Source organism: Cimex lectularius, unplaced genomic scaffold (genome assembly GCF_000648675.2).
Source record: "Cimex lectularius strain Harlan isolate CLEC.00 unplaced genomic scaffold, Clec_2.1 scaffold150, whole genome shotgun sequence".
NCBI lineage: Eukaryota > Metazoa > Arthropoda > Insecta > Hemiptera > Cimicidae > Cimex > Cimex lectularius.
This window is the reverse complement of record NW_019392717.1, coordinates 990367-1006038: the sequence shown is the minus strand read 5'-3', so window position 1 is coordinate 1006038 and position 15672 is coordinate 990367. Positions and strand designations below refer to the sequence as shown.

The 15672-nt window shown below is 35.6% G+C and overlaps 1 protein-coding gene across 1 annotated transcript in view; it reads right to left on the bottom strand.

Annotated features, from left to right (window-relative positions):
* The window catches only part of LOC106665784, a 53127-nt gene extending 40333 nt beyond the window's left edge, over positions 1 to 12794 (bottom strand). The window contains exon 1 of the mRNA XM_014392492.2: positions 12650 to 12794. Coding sequence (XP_014247978.1) covers positions 12650 to 12743 — 94 coding nt within the window. The 5' untranslated portion in view covers positions 12744 to 12794. The remainder of the gene's footprint in view (positions 1 to 12649) is intronic.
* Positions 12795 to 15672: the final 2878 nt, after the last annotated feature.

Genomic DNA, 15672 nt, shown 5'->3' with positions numbered 1-15672 from the left:
GATTGTCTACTCTAATAATATTTTATTAAGTAGTAAAAATGTAGATTATGTAACTGACAATAGTAGCAAATCAAGACATATAGTAAATACTTTAAAATTAATTAATCATACAAAAAATGTAATTGTAGAAAAGTTAGAAATAGTTTTTGTAGAAAATAGAAATAAGGCTAGAATAAAAAGAGGTTTATTTAATGGTATAAGATCTATTTTAAAGAGTTAATTATTTTCTTCAACCCAAAATGCATATTCACAATGTAGATATCATAAGTTTAAATAATAATTTTATTGTAAACAAACTAAATTGTATCTATGCTCATACAAACAAATCAGTCATAAAGACAACCTGTGCGACAAGGCCATACTTCTTCCACATCCATCGAACTGTACATACGGAGAACTCGTAACCGACAATCACCTGACTTGGATACCAGAACATCAACGACAGTGAAGTGGTCTATAGGAACAGAGAATGGTACCACTCGACAATCATCAGGACTTCCATTTCAACGTCTATGAGCATATGGACCATGCCAGTCTACGGTTTATTGGTCACAGCCTCAGCCTATGGAGTCTTCACAGGGTATCGTCAGCGGAGACAGCCCTTGGTTATAGCATCCCCTATCAATCAGCCACCCCCGGGAGCTTTATTTGGGCATGGAGGAGTTACGCCTGCACAAAGCCCTTAGTTCAGCGACATGTGATGTTGCGTCTGTACAGATTCGAAGAATGTTTGTAAGCAATAAACCCTTCCCTGTTCACTATTCCTTTTACACTTGTAAAGACAGATTTAGATTAATCATATCCGTGAACAGGAAAGGTTCTTCTCAAATTATAACTTGTGTTTAACTAATAAAGTTCTTTTTAAAAAGACTCTCGTTTAGTCAACACACGTAACTTATATATATATTGCATTGTATAAATTTACTTTTCCACATCCTAAATGTATTTGTTAAATGTAAACAATGTTTGTAAATCCCAGACCCTGAAGATGAACTCAATAAAGATGGAAACGTTGGCACGATAAAGAAAATGTTTTTCTAAAACCTACATCACACCAGACCGCATCTCACGATTTCTGAATAATCAAAACTTAAAATTGGGAAAGATCCATTGTCGTGCAATATCCCAATCGGTGGTTATAGTATTAATTAACGCATATTTAGCCAGTAACGGAATACTAGAATATACGTTGCCAAATTGTTACAAAAACGGGTTTTGGTTTATTCAAACAAAAATTTTGAGGTAATTTTGTAAAATATCGCACGTCTGAAAGGCATTCAGTTCTGAAATACCTCAGTAGAGAGGTTTGACATTGGCAGAAAATAACTTGTCACATTTCGTTTTGGTTTCTGCGAGATGAATTTATAGATTGATCGTTTCCAATCATTTTTGTCCAAATCTTGCTGGTTTGGTATGTCAGACGCGTTTCGTCTTCTCGCCATCTTCAATGGTTGCCCTGCGTTTTTATGTCATTCGTATACTCATATTATTAAACTATGTTTATATATATTATGTTTATAAACATAAAAACACGAGAAGCCAAAACACGTCGTACATACTAAAAACAACGAGGATAGGCATACAAAAATTATCAGAATCGAGCAAACTACAAGAATACAACTGTTAAAGTAAGGAAATTCTCCAAACCTATACATTTCAATATATCTTAAATAAAGGAAAATGTTCTGTCTCCGATAATGACCAAGGGGTTGGTACAAGAAATAAATATTAATGATAATGCAGCTGAACTAAGACATTTGTAGTACCCGAACCGGCAAACATCACCGAATCACCATTTCAACAAATTATATCAAATTAGGTCAGAAGGAAACAAAGAAATTGATGAATCCATTTAAGCGCCTATTTTAAATGATGAAAGGTCCCACACCTAAAAAACACTTTCGCTCATTGTCAGTAAGATCGAACACAGAATATTGAGTATGTATGTGGTACATGTACGCATTAAATCCGCACAGTCTGTAAATAAAAAGATCGCCTGACACATTATCTACAACTGGGAAGAAACAGCTAGCTAGAACACACCAGGATTGTTTGGTTCGTGTGAAAAACCCAAACACCAAAAAGGATATAGATACTCTAAACAAAAAAATTGTACTGCTTCATTAGGCCAACAAGTCTACAACCCATTTTGGAAAAAAGAATAGCTCTTTCTAAAAAGAATTATTCTAATCCTAAATTCTCAAGCAATTCCTTACCATCAATTTGGTTTATGCCACAAAACTGCCCAACAACGTACAACTTAGACATTTCAGTTCTGGGGCCTTTTGATCAAGTTTTTCTTGCTTGGTATTTATGCCCGAAATACCCCCTTACTCGACCTATCTCTGTTTCAAGTTACTTCACGGTTTTATCGAATCATTGAAGGCAATTTTCTCTCCACATATCCTATCTTTGCTGGTTGGTTCTGGCTATCCACATTTTACCAGTACGCAGCTGACTTCTAATCTCAAATCATGACCCTGACTTTTGCAGACAATACGGCGAACCTCTAAACTAATTCTGATCCAGTCCTTTTCACTCGAAACCTTCAACAATACCTCACACTACTGCAAAAGTATACTCCTTCAGTTTACTTCAATAAAATCCCCCAGCTAGGACTGTACTATTATTCGTCAGTTTCAAGGACGGGTGGTATGGGAGAAACTCGTCGCGACCAAATTCAGGACGTCTCACACTATAGACGACCGTTTTATTGAAATTTCTGACGGTTATAATTCAAGGAACATAAATGTCGTAGTAGTTAGAAGAAGTCAAATCTCTCATCAAGGAGATCATCCTTCTCACCACATAACACCAGATAGAGGCTAAGATTTCCAAGGGAACACCAGCAACTATTGAGCAATGAAAAGTCATATCCATCGATAAGAACCTTAACAGTCAGTTGCCGAGAAAGAACTGAAAGAGATCTGGAAAAAGATACAGTTCTGGTGTGGCATTTCTTAGGAGGCACGTACCAAGTTAATACCAATACTGGCCATATATTATGCCATACTTAGGCTCTGAATAATTGCTTATGCATGATACTTCTCGTCTTGATAAGGTAACATGTATTTGAGTACCTAAATACCTCAGTTATCCAAACCCTTGACTGGTCAGTTAGAAGACTTGTCCGGCCTTTTTTCCCTTTTTATTATTAATATACACTTGCAACAATGTCTGCAATAAGCAGATTGGTTACGTGAAAAACAACATAGTGTGTAGGATGTAAGCCACTTATCACAAACCTTTATCGACTGCACGACATGAGCCCGATGGATGGCAGCGTTTGCACAGTTGGTCGCAAGGCCAGGTCGCGGATGAGGGAGTTGGAATGAAGAGATAATCCGGAGTGGAATTTGAGGTATCGGTATTCAGCTAGGTCAGGTTTCAAATTTAAAGGAGGAATTGGATTGTGTTAAGGTTTTATATTTTTGCCGGCATAATCTCATGGCTTTGTCATCGGATTAACCCTTTACTACGTTTGAAAATGATAAAGACGGCTGTATTGGAGGAGTGGAACAACATACGCCAGGATTTTGTATACAAAACGATTTATGAGTGTATCAGCAAGTAAACAAAATTGTATCCAAAACAATTTTTTTTTTAGAAAGCTTTTTGATTTGTGTAAAAGTATGACAGAATATATGCTGTCTGATGACCTGATATGTCTGATGTGAGCACTTTAAAACATCAAATGTGGTGATTAATTACAACTAAGCATTCGAGAAATCCCAGTTACGAGTACAATTGAACTGGAGAGTACTATCTTGATCTGAAGGTAACTATAGGTGGGAATTTATGTAGCTTTCAAAAGCTCGTGCCGGCCACCGGCTTACCCTAATTATCGTCGTTGAAAAGATTTAATCCCGGCCTGTTTCCTCCGCAGAGCAATTATGCGTGTAAACAATATCTTTTTATCTACGTGGGATCGCTTTCTAGATGGAATCACTCGACCGGTTTAATTCTACGATTCGAACGAAATGCTTTTCCCGCTTGTTTTCGTTTGAAAAAATATAATTTGATAAAACCGAGAAAAAAAGAACGAGATATTGATAAATCCTGATGCACAGCGAAGACGAATAATCTGTGACACGGATCGCACGGCAAGCCTGTTTTATTATCCTTAAAGGGGCAGATAAAATAATTTACTGTCATCTTACAAACTACCCTGGTTTTATGGCGTTTAGAAGCCTCGGTGCATGAAAATGATAAAAACCAGTTTTACGATTCATCAGATTTGAAAGCTCCACGTTGAATATTGAATATAAAATAAGCTTCCTGTGGAGCGGAAAGTTCTGGTAATAAAAAAAATTGAAATTTATTTACCATGCATGATTTGATCCTCGTTAAAAAGCCCGAACCTCACTATTTTTTTAATATTAATGTGAATCCCTTTTCCATCACGAATATCCGGACAGAGCTTAAAGTGGACCAGTTTGATTTTTTAAAAGCTTACTCGGGTCAAAAGGGCGGGAAACATTCGCTAACGTTAAACGCAAACAACGCATATGGATTACTTTCTCTGCAAACCTTACAAGCAGAGAAAGTGAAAATTTGTTTAGGCCTTTTGACTTCAGGCCTGTTCGGTTATGAAGGTGAAATTTTGGAATCTCTTATCTTCCGAAACCGCTCCTGTCGTCCTAAGGAACCCCGTTGCTGATTGCTAGTCACGGCTTTCTCACGTAATCCCACAAGTCCTTAATAGAAAATAATTAGTTAAATTTTTGGGGGGAAAAACTGTGCCTCGGAGCTTTCTTTTTCTCTATTTCTAGCGTACGTTGTTATTGTAATTGTAGACGAATTAAAAAAAAATCCTGTATGGTAAATTTATAACTAAGTTAACACTTAAAGTGCATATAAGACAAACTTTTCGTAATAACTGAACAATTATACGAATAGGAAAGGCCTTCTCAAGTGCAGATTTTCAACGCTGCTCAATACTCTATTATGCAGAAGAAATATGGGGCTTTGACAGGTATACTTCGACAGGAGGAATATTGACAATGTTTCTGAGGAAGTGCCTGTTGCCATAGAACACCTCCCAGTACATCATTCACTCGGAGTAAGAGATGAAGACATTCAACTTTTACTTTAGCTATGCATATAACTAAATACTTTTCTAAATTCTATTAGAAAAGTATCCGATATACCGGATTCTCATCTACTTAAAAACTAGATCAACTAAACTAAAAATTGAGACAATTAATGTGAGATGGTACGGTATGGTTATATGGATACTAGGAAGCGGGGTTTGTGCACCCCAGGCACTGCAACCTTCTGTCTTATTGTACCTATCTAGTTCCTTAGTTTAGTGCAATAGACTCAATGCTTCTCCTTAGGTCATTGATTGTCCCTGCAACAATTTTAGTTTGTTCGTATGTTAGGTTAAATCTTTTTTGAGCTGTTGCTTCGCATTCGAAGATGATATGGGTGGCTGTTTCCTCCTCCTCAGTACATAATATGCAAATGGGAACAGAGTTCTACATGCCCATGTTGTGTAGATGTTTTCTCAGATGCCAGTGACAGGTTAGTAGTCCTATCGCTCTTCTGAGTTTAGTCCTCTCCAGTTGTAGCAATGATTTTGCCAGTCTTTGTGGGGGTTGTTTCATCATAAGTTTACCATGCCTAGCACTGCTAAAGTTTATCTCCTTTTGTTTTGTTTGGATCCATTCTGCGATGGCGATGGAGGATTCTATATTTGTTTTTGTTATCTCAAGTATAGGTTCAGGACCTATGTAGTCTGTCTGCTTTCTCGTTACCCAAAATTCCTCTGTGCCCTGGCACCCGAGATATCATTAGGTTGTTGTGTTTCCCCAGGTTTTGGAGATTTTGGATGCATTCACCTTCTGTCTTATTGTACATACCTAGTTCCTTAGTTCAGTGCAATAGACTCAATGCTTCTCCATAGGTCAGGTCATTGATTGTCCCTGCAACAATTTTAGTTTGTTCGTATGTTAGGTTAAATCTTTATTGAGCTGTTGCTTCGCATTCGTGCTGTGCTTCCTCTCCTTTACAGTCCGTTGAAACTTTCTAGAATGTAGTAAAGAATGTTTCCGGGATCATATAGTCAGTCTGATTTTGTTAATTATGGTTGTATGCCCGAATTGTTTAGTTCCTATCCAATTTAATTGTTTCTGGAGCCTAAATGAGCTTTCCCTTGCCTCTCCTTGTATAAATATTTCCAGTAGAGATAGGTTTAGCAGAGTTTCTAATGCACTTGTAGATAGGTATCCGATATACCGGATTCCCATCTACCTAAAAACTAGATAAACTAAACTAAAAATTGAGACAATTAAAGTGGGAACTTACTGATATGAAAAGTACGAAGTGCTAACCCGATTGAATTATCTTGATGGTTGTCCCTTACAGAAAATTGACGGATAATAATTCAAGGTTTCAAAATGAAAAGTACGCTTACTTCAGGCGAAGGGCTGTATTGTCGTAAAAATTCCCCGTTGACCGTTATAATGGCACAGAAATTAAATGCGCTAGTTTAGTGTAGTAGGGAGGGTAGATGGATTTTTAAGATACGAGGGGAACTGCTGCATCTTAATTCTAAACCAAAAGGCGTTGAAGAAGACGAAGAAAGTTCCTGCAGTAAATACTCTCTATGTAATGTAAATAAATGCGAGGACATGTATCTCATTACATGCCTATACCCTATATTGAAAAACATCCAGATTAATAGCGTTCCATTTTTCCTTAGGAGAGGTAAAGCAATCAGACTGCTAAATGGTTCAGGTTGGACAGAAATTGCACTATACTGCAAAAATGCTTATAAATACGATTCCTAGTATTTAATTTTTTATTTAATTTTAATTTGGTGATATACATATATAAAAAAATATGTTATTTTAATTCCTTTTATTTTGTGAATTGTCAAAGTATTTGTACGTAATGACCTTAAAATACCTTAGCTCAAAACAGACGGTTACATAAGCCAAGTCGTAATTTGGTTTCATATGTAACATATTCATGTATAATTACACATTGGATAATAAACTTTTTTTTCAATTACCCGAATAAATTTGAACTGTAATAAAATTTCATCAATATTTAAGATAACTGAGAGAACGAATTGGTACGAGAAAACCGTGCACTTGCATATTGTAACGTTTCCTGATCAGCTAAAAGGCCAATTTCTTTTGGTTTCAACGCTTGAATACACGGACTGATACTCAAGAGTCCCTTAACTTTTAAAGTGCCGTTTTCTTTCGCCGCAATATCATCTAGAAAGTTTATACCAAGTCCTCGGAGGGATTTTGCTTATGTCATTTAAACGATTTATTCTATCTAAAACCTAGTCAGTGTAAAATATCAAACGAGAAAGCAAAACAGAAGCCCAAGGCGTACCTACTGTAAAAGTTCCAGCGTCGATTTGCATATCACGACGGATGCTGAGCGAAATAGAAAGAAAATAGAAAGCATATTATGGACAGGCGTTGAAATCTCGAATTTCTCGTCACAGACGAGGCTTTTTCCTGTCTTGTTTCGCATTCCTAGAACAATTGTGGTTACGTTAAATGTCCTTTTCATAACTGCGGTTAGAGTGTCAATTATGAGAGGGAGAGAGCAGACATGATCTATGCTGATCTAGTCTGATGGTATTCCTTATATAAAACAACCACCAATTACTCGCATTAAAAATTGACTTAAGACCAATAATGTCCATATGACTGACAAAAAACCTGATGAAAAACAACATTAACCTTACTAAAACTGAGATAAGGATTGTACGCACAAAGAAAAGAATCAGATAAAAAGTTTTATAGCCATAAAAAATCTTGTAAGGTATGATGACTCTCAGCTAACACGAAGTATTTTAAATATTTAAGAAAAAATATACTAAACAAAGAAGAAGTACAAAGAAACTGCTTGGAAGTTCAAGAGATCTCATGCTTCAGCCTATCCTAAAGACTGGGTCTGCCTGGACGTGAAAGTCCTGATGCTTGAAGTTACTTTTGTTTGGGCAATACTGTGCGGGAAATATGTTACAGTTTTTTGACAAGTATGAATAAAAGATGGACCACAAGCCATGCAGTTGTGATTTATTTGAAAATGGAACTGTTTTGCATATTCTGTTGAAATGTCCACTCTACAGGCGTAAGGAAGCCATATTAAATTTAAATAAAGCCCCCCCCCCAAAGAAGAAAATATTAAAGTTGTTTTGGCAGATTATCTCAGCTAATATATCAACTAGCTTTAAAACATGTTTTACGTTTACGTTTGTGGCCTTTTTGTTATATCTAATGCTTGTCCAATGGGAGAAAGATGAATGAAGAATCATCTGATGGAAAACCCGAGGAAAAGTAAACTACCAAATTTATTTTAAGATGGAAAAAATCATCTCAGCTAGGACGATATGCTTTAAAACTTACCTAACATTTATACGTTCTTTTGTTATGTTTTATGCTTGACCAATACTACACTGAGATACAAATAAATAATGAATAGATGGAAGAATTTAATGTGTGAATGCTGTCTCAGCTACGTCGATGTCCCCCGGTAGAGAAGGCCGAGCTGGCGGCCCTCGGAGGACCTGACTCGAAGAAAATGGGTCATTCACACCCGATTAAGAATAAGCCATGTTGAGACACGGACACTTACTTTTGAGCCAAAGCCAAAGTAAGTGCCGGCATGTCTCCTTGGTTCCATATACGGAGTGAGTATTTCCGATTTTTGGAGGAAACAGGGCTGTTTTATTGTCTACAGTAATTTATAGATATCTCGTCTTGTGTTTCTTTGTGTACTGAATGTATTTATTGGCATGAATGCGTAGTGTGATAAGGAATATCGACCCTCAGAGGGTGATGGATGACTATCAAGTCTCTCAAGATACCCTAACTGAGTGAATAGTATATAAATAAGAAAAATTATATTGAGAGTGGGCGAGAGAGTGAATGGTTTTGGATTGAATGACTGATTTCTTTGGTGGCTGGAATGACCAAGCCGTTGATGTGGACCTGTGGACCAACCTCGGTGGATGGACGGATAAGACCGAGGTCTGACCCAAACTGCCAACACCCTGATGATGCTCGAGGCCTGCCCGTAATTTACTGAAATTACAAAATTATAAAAGTATGTTTGTAGGTGCATGTGTGGATTTGAGTTTTGTAACCAGTAATCAGTCATGTATGAATTCAAGTTGGAAAAACAACTGTAAAAACTTATTTTATATGTAAAGCAAATAAAATACCACAAATCCACATGATCCAGGGGCTACGGTGGGAATCGAACCCACGACCGCGGGGTCTACGAGCCGGGAGTCAGGTTAAGAGATATAAGATATATTTATATCAATTGAACTGTATACTTATATCGATTTATTATTTTTATCGTTAAAGCATCATTTATAAATTTATGTTAAAAGCGAAAATTAAATTCACGTTTCACAACACTTTCACACAAAACCAATATGACACCACAAGAATAGCACCACACTTTATGTGAGTATGAAATACTTGGCTAAATATTAATACTTACATCTTAAATTATATTTTTTCCAATCAACATATGTTTTGTAATTTATTCAGGCCCTGAAGATGACTCGAATAAAGGTCGAAACGTCGTTAAAAAAAGGTTTTTTCTAAATTAACTCATTATTGACCGCTTTTCACAACTTAACAAATTACGAAACAACATGCCACTAAGAAACACACATTAAAACTTAAACTTGGAAATTGATAGATGATAGAATTATTACTGTATACGAAGATTATGTAAACGTATAAAAAATTGTATGTGCTACGGACATATATATTAAATAATCCAAATATTTAAAAAATGCATCCTCACAAAAACTAATTTATATGAACAGACAACGTGAAGTTTGGGAAAAAGGAAGTAAGTATACAGCCGGTAAATTGAATGTCACGGTTAAAATGTGAATAATTCAAATTAAAAGGCTTAGAAATGGGTTGGAACGGGCTCATTAATTTTGCGATTCACGCCGGGATTACGGGCAGGTTCTAGATAACCGTTAATCCAATACGGTCGGACTGGTACAGCAAACTTGGATAATTTGAATAATAAACTTCTCCGTCATGTCGAGATAAATGAGCAATAACGCTTCACGGTCGTCGTTATTTTTCATCTCGATCGGGACACCCTCCTCGCCTAAGTAAAGTGTTAACTTATTAGCTTCTGTGGGCATCACCTTCGAAATCGATTATTTTATGGGTGCTAATGAAGATAAAATGAACTCGTAAACGTTGAACCGGATTACCTCACCGCACAAAATGAATACGTCTTGGCAACTGTATCAACGACTTGACTGAAAGGCTTTTAACTAATAAATAATTGGAAAGTCTTCTTTTATGTACCCATTTACAGCGGGATGTGCCTCTATCCATCGCGTACTGAATTCATATCATCAAAAAAAAAATCATTTTTGCACTGTGCAATAATGTTTAAAATGTGTGTTATTTAGCTACCGGTTGTTTAATAATTTGTTGAAGTAGTGAGGAGCGTCAGGAATGAAATATTTTAGATAAATACCTTTTTTTTTTCTTTTTTTTTCGGGTCATATTCAAGGGGTGAATTACAAAACAGACATCGATAAGAAAAATAATTATAGAATACAGTAAATAATATAAATTTTAAACCAAGTATTTACTCAAATAAAGTGTGGTGCTATTCTGTGGTGTTTCTTTCGTGTGAAATTGTCGTAAAACGTGATAAAATTAATAAACCTGTGAAATTTTCTTTGATAATAGGAGGTTTTATTTGACTCAAAGAAAATTCCCATTCTGTCTCTTCCAAACCCAGGAAGTGAGAGAAAGAGATGCTTAGATAGATGGCTAATTGAATATGTAGAAATATATGATAAATATGTAGAAACAGAGAAAAGAGAAAGAGAAGCAAATTTGATTTGATTTTGAGCTTTTTTTTAATATTGCAATATAACGTCTCTTGAAGCACAGAGACAGAGAGGGAGAGGGAGCGAGAGAGAGGGAGAGAGGGAGCGAGAGAGACTGAGGGAAGGAGGAGGAAAGAAAAGGAAGGAGTGAAAGAGAGAGGCTGTGAGGGTGAGTGGAAGAGAGAGAGAGTGAGAGAGTGGGTGAGAGTGAGTGGAAGAGGGAAAGTTAGAAAATTATATAAAACACAGGGAGTAAGAAAGAGAAAGAGAGTGAGAGTGTGTAGAAGAGAGAGAATGAGAAAATTTTATAAAACACAGGGAGTGAGAGAAAAAGTGAGGGGGAGAGTGAGAGAGAGGTTTATTTAATGGATAATTAACAGATAAATAGATAGAAAGAGAGAGAAGAAAGAAGAAAAGATTTGATTTGATTTTGATCTATTTAATAACGCAGTTAGGTCTTTTGGACAGAGATAGAGAGTAACCGAGAGTGATAAAGGTAGAGAGAAAGAAAGAGAACACGAGACCGAAAAATATATGTGCATAGAAGAAGAGAGAGAGAGAGAGAAACAGTAAACCAAGAAGTTACTGAAGTTGAAGTAATGTAGGATCAGACAAAAGCTTGTGGGTAAGTATGTAAAATTATGTGTGTGAGTGTATGTCTGTGTGGCTGTGCAAGAATAGGCTAACTTATACAACATTATCTATCAGTTGACTATGTATATTTAACTGTATGTTGTGTTTTATTGTTTAATTTTATAAATATTTTCCTTTGTAATAATCCGTATTGGAATTTTTCATTCATTCACTTTCTTCAATTCTTCAATCTTATTTTTTATTGTTTTATTTTGTTTTATTATTTATTACCATCTATAATCATTCTTATTATTTACTGTTTACAAATAAAATGTTAAAAGTAATTGAGCCGTTCAATCATCAGCCATACAAATTTTTATTGTACTCGAATTATCAAACGTTGACAAATAAAACAATAAATATAGCGATGTATAAATCGTCCCATTTTTCTTGCTGCTTTATAGTTTTTTCATACTAACTACAATCGTCCTTATATCATAAATCTTTCCTTAATTAATATTTTATTAAGTCATAAGTTCTCTCCAGGACATCACAAGTAACAGGCATTCTAGGTGGGTTTTTTCTAAACCAGAATAATTTTTTATACAGTATATTAACTTAATCCGATATAAATCACTTATTTAAACAATATTAATAAGAGTATTGATAATTTTTTTCTTCGTTTGTTTTTCACTGGCATTGGTCTTTTTATAGCCAATAATACTAACTTGAAAATTAAAACATGAAAAATTAACATGTCATTGCATCTTTACAAACGTTAGAGACGAAACTAATTTAAAAATTTCAAGGTATAAAATATAAAATAAAATTGTTTAAATATTGGTACATATTAGATTTCCACAAATTTCTTGGAACATGGGCTAAGTTTAGGGCTTAGGACTTAGGAGGAATCTCGTGCTTTTCAATTTTATTCCGTATAATGTTACAACTTTAAAAGGTAAATGAAAGTATTAAAATATATGAAATGTTTGCTCAAGAATAAGCAACCTAGCTCTCTCATCTCAGGTTAATTTTAAATTCCCAACGCTTGTTTGACTCCAAAATTTTTATCAATTTCCCCAGGCCTAGGAAATAAATTTATTTATGGAAAGATGAGCGTGCCAAGCTGTTTTATTGTTTGCAGTCTTATGTTAAACGATTGTCTGCTCTTGAGGCAATTTTCGTCGGATTGTATTAATAAAAAAAAAATTTAACTACCTCCTGGACATGGGCAATCCGGCGCCGGGAATGCAAAGAGGTATCCGCACGAAAGTAGAATGAGGAGGAGATGGGGCTTGAAGCGAGAGTGCATAGCAAGATCTTGATCGTACACTGAAGTCTGTTTGGTGAAGCACGGTTCAACTCTCCCTTCCTTTGGTCACACCCCCACCTTCAAAATGTTTCAAACATCTCTGTGATGTTTTCCTCTCTTTCTCTGTATTTCCCGGGCGATTGTGTCAAACCAGCGGGCGGAAAAATGATTCGGATCTTTTTTTCCTTTCAATAAGGCCTCGACGATTGTTCGTTTAGTTATGGAACTCTGCCGACGGTCGGAACCGAAAAAATACAAAAATATTAATAATGACCGTAGCTACATATTAACTCATACGATATTCACGAATCTTCCTAAAAATGTAATATATATTTAAGACGAAGCATTTTTGTTCCCATGGTGCTACATGGCGTGCTTACCCCTAAGTACATTGCTTATTTAAGTTTCGTCCTTGACTTGTACCTACACCGTTCAGATAACAAAAATATAATTACGTTTTATATTAATTCGTATCAACAGTAACTTCAAAAGACTAAAATTTCTATTTATGTGGCTAGGCAAGACGTAAAAAAAAATTAAACGTGTTAATAATATGTGGTGATTAGTGACCGTTAATGGATATTTATTTAGAAATCGTGAGATGCGGTCTGGTGTGATGTAGGTTTCAGAAAAACATTTTCTTTATCGTGCCAACGTTTCGATCTTTATTGAGATCATCTTCAGGGACTGGGATTTACAAACATTGTTTAGATATAACAATTACATTTTGGACGTGGAAAAGTGAATTTATACAATGCGAAATATATTTTTTATATATTCAATCAAGATAGCTATTTTATTTAGACAGATACTATTGAACGTACGACAGTAAATAAACAAACAGACTCTCTCCTTCCTTTCTTACACCTTTTTACTCTTTTCCTTTGTTCGATCTTAGTAACCGTTTACCTCTCATTATACGCCTCCACCACCAGTGTCTCACATATCTATATTTCTTATTCTCTCTTTTTCTTTTCTGCTTCATCTTCTACTCCTGTTTATTTTTATGCTACTTATCTTTTACTTTTGCTTAAATTTAGCACAATCCTCAGATTTTTAATATTTCTCTCTCCCCCACACGCCCACAAACACACAGACACCCCCCCCTCACAGAGACTCTGTTATTGTAATTATGTGTATGTATTGTAATTACACATAAGTCACGTAAGTATAAAAGTCCAGGAGACATAACTTTAGGTGTATTTTTATAAATAAATCATCCAATCTCTCTCTCTCTCTCTCTCTCTCTCTCTCTCTCTCTCTCTTTCTTTTTTCTCTCTCTCCCCCTCTTTCTCTCTCTTTCTTCTCCATTTCCTATCTATCCCTACATCCCACTCTCCACTGCTTGTATTAATCTGTCCTCTCCCATTTACCTCTCTATCACACACACACACACACACACACACACACACACATTCTCTCTCTCTCTCTCTCTCTCTCTCTCTCTCTCTCTCTCTCTCTCTCTCTACACATTTAAAATTGGTCATTCTTCTTACAAAAACTAAATTATCATAAAAAAGAAGCTTGATATTACATAAGCATACGCCTATGGAATAATCATCTCGTTAATTTTAAATGGAAATTAATAAACTTTAAAACTTTATTTATCGTATATTAAGAGTGTACTTATGCACAATTACTGAAGAACTGGTGAAATATAGCAAACATGGACGGTTCAGGTACGGTAAAACATTAATAAAAGTGCAGTAAAAAATATCCATTTTCTTTATTTTGCGTAATTTTATAATTGTCGGCGAAAATAGACCAGGCAGGACTAGGTAAGGTCAATTTTTTTTATTGTTATAATTATTATGAAGTTTGTATCCTCATTAAAACAATTTGAAGTGAGCTTACTGCGACTGTTCTTCGAATTACACAAAAATAACGCGGAACCATCTAAATTTTATGGGACATCTCACATTGCATGGCAACCGTACCGAAGATCATGCCGGGTAATGACTCATACTTCTTCTGACTTCTGAGACTTCTGCCTGTTTTTAATATTATTCTTAACTATTGATCGAACCGGAGCCGACCAGAACTTTGACCCGTAATTATATTAATGAACGATATTTTTATGTTGGAAGAAACGCTTTACCATACAAATGTGTATATCAATCGATGCAACTGCATTGGGAATTTAAAATCTACAAGTGGAATGGAACAAAAACAAAAGATCGACTTTCTATCAGTCGATAAAAGCAAGAGAACGTGTTTCTCCTCTGTTGGACAAATGGATCATTCGTATTGTCGGTGGAATTTAAACCCTTTCAAAAATCGAGGAGAAAGCATTTCTTTTGTGTAAAATATAAATAACTTTGAAAATACCTAACTGTATGAAGCAGTATTGCATTCTAAAATCAAAAACCTAGAACTTGTATAGGTCGTATTTATTAATTATAAAATTATCCTTGGCTTTGAATAAAGTTTTTCTATGAATTTTTTTAACCAAGTGTATTAATTATTACTAATCAGAAATATAAACGGGATTATTCGGTTGTTGCCATTAATAGATTTACATAAGTAGTATAAAAAGTATTTCCAACCCATTTATTTGCAAAGTTTTTCCAGAAGTCATTGTCCGCAAACGTTTTATATGCTAGACTTAATTAAACGGTGCTACTAGTGAAAAATTTGTTCCCTTAACGAGGATACACAACAGCAGAGGTCATAACAAATATCTACCCTCCGGCTGCCGGTGTTTTAAAAAAAAAGCTCCTTTGTAAGTCGGGTTCGAATGCAGGGCCTCTGGATTCGAACCCGGAACCTTTACCTTACAGTGATGAGCGCCGTGAACCGTTGCGGACACCGACGGCCCCAGTGAAAATGTCGGTGACAATTCGACCGTTTCGTTTTCTTCTGACCAAAGCCTATCATCGCTGCTTTAAAATTTCATCTAATAACTGCTAAAGACAACGAAATGCCGAAA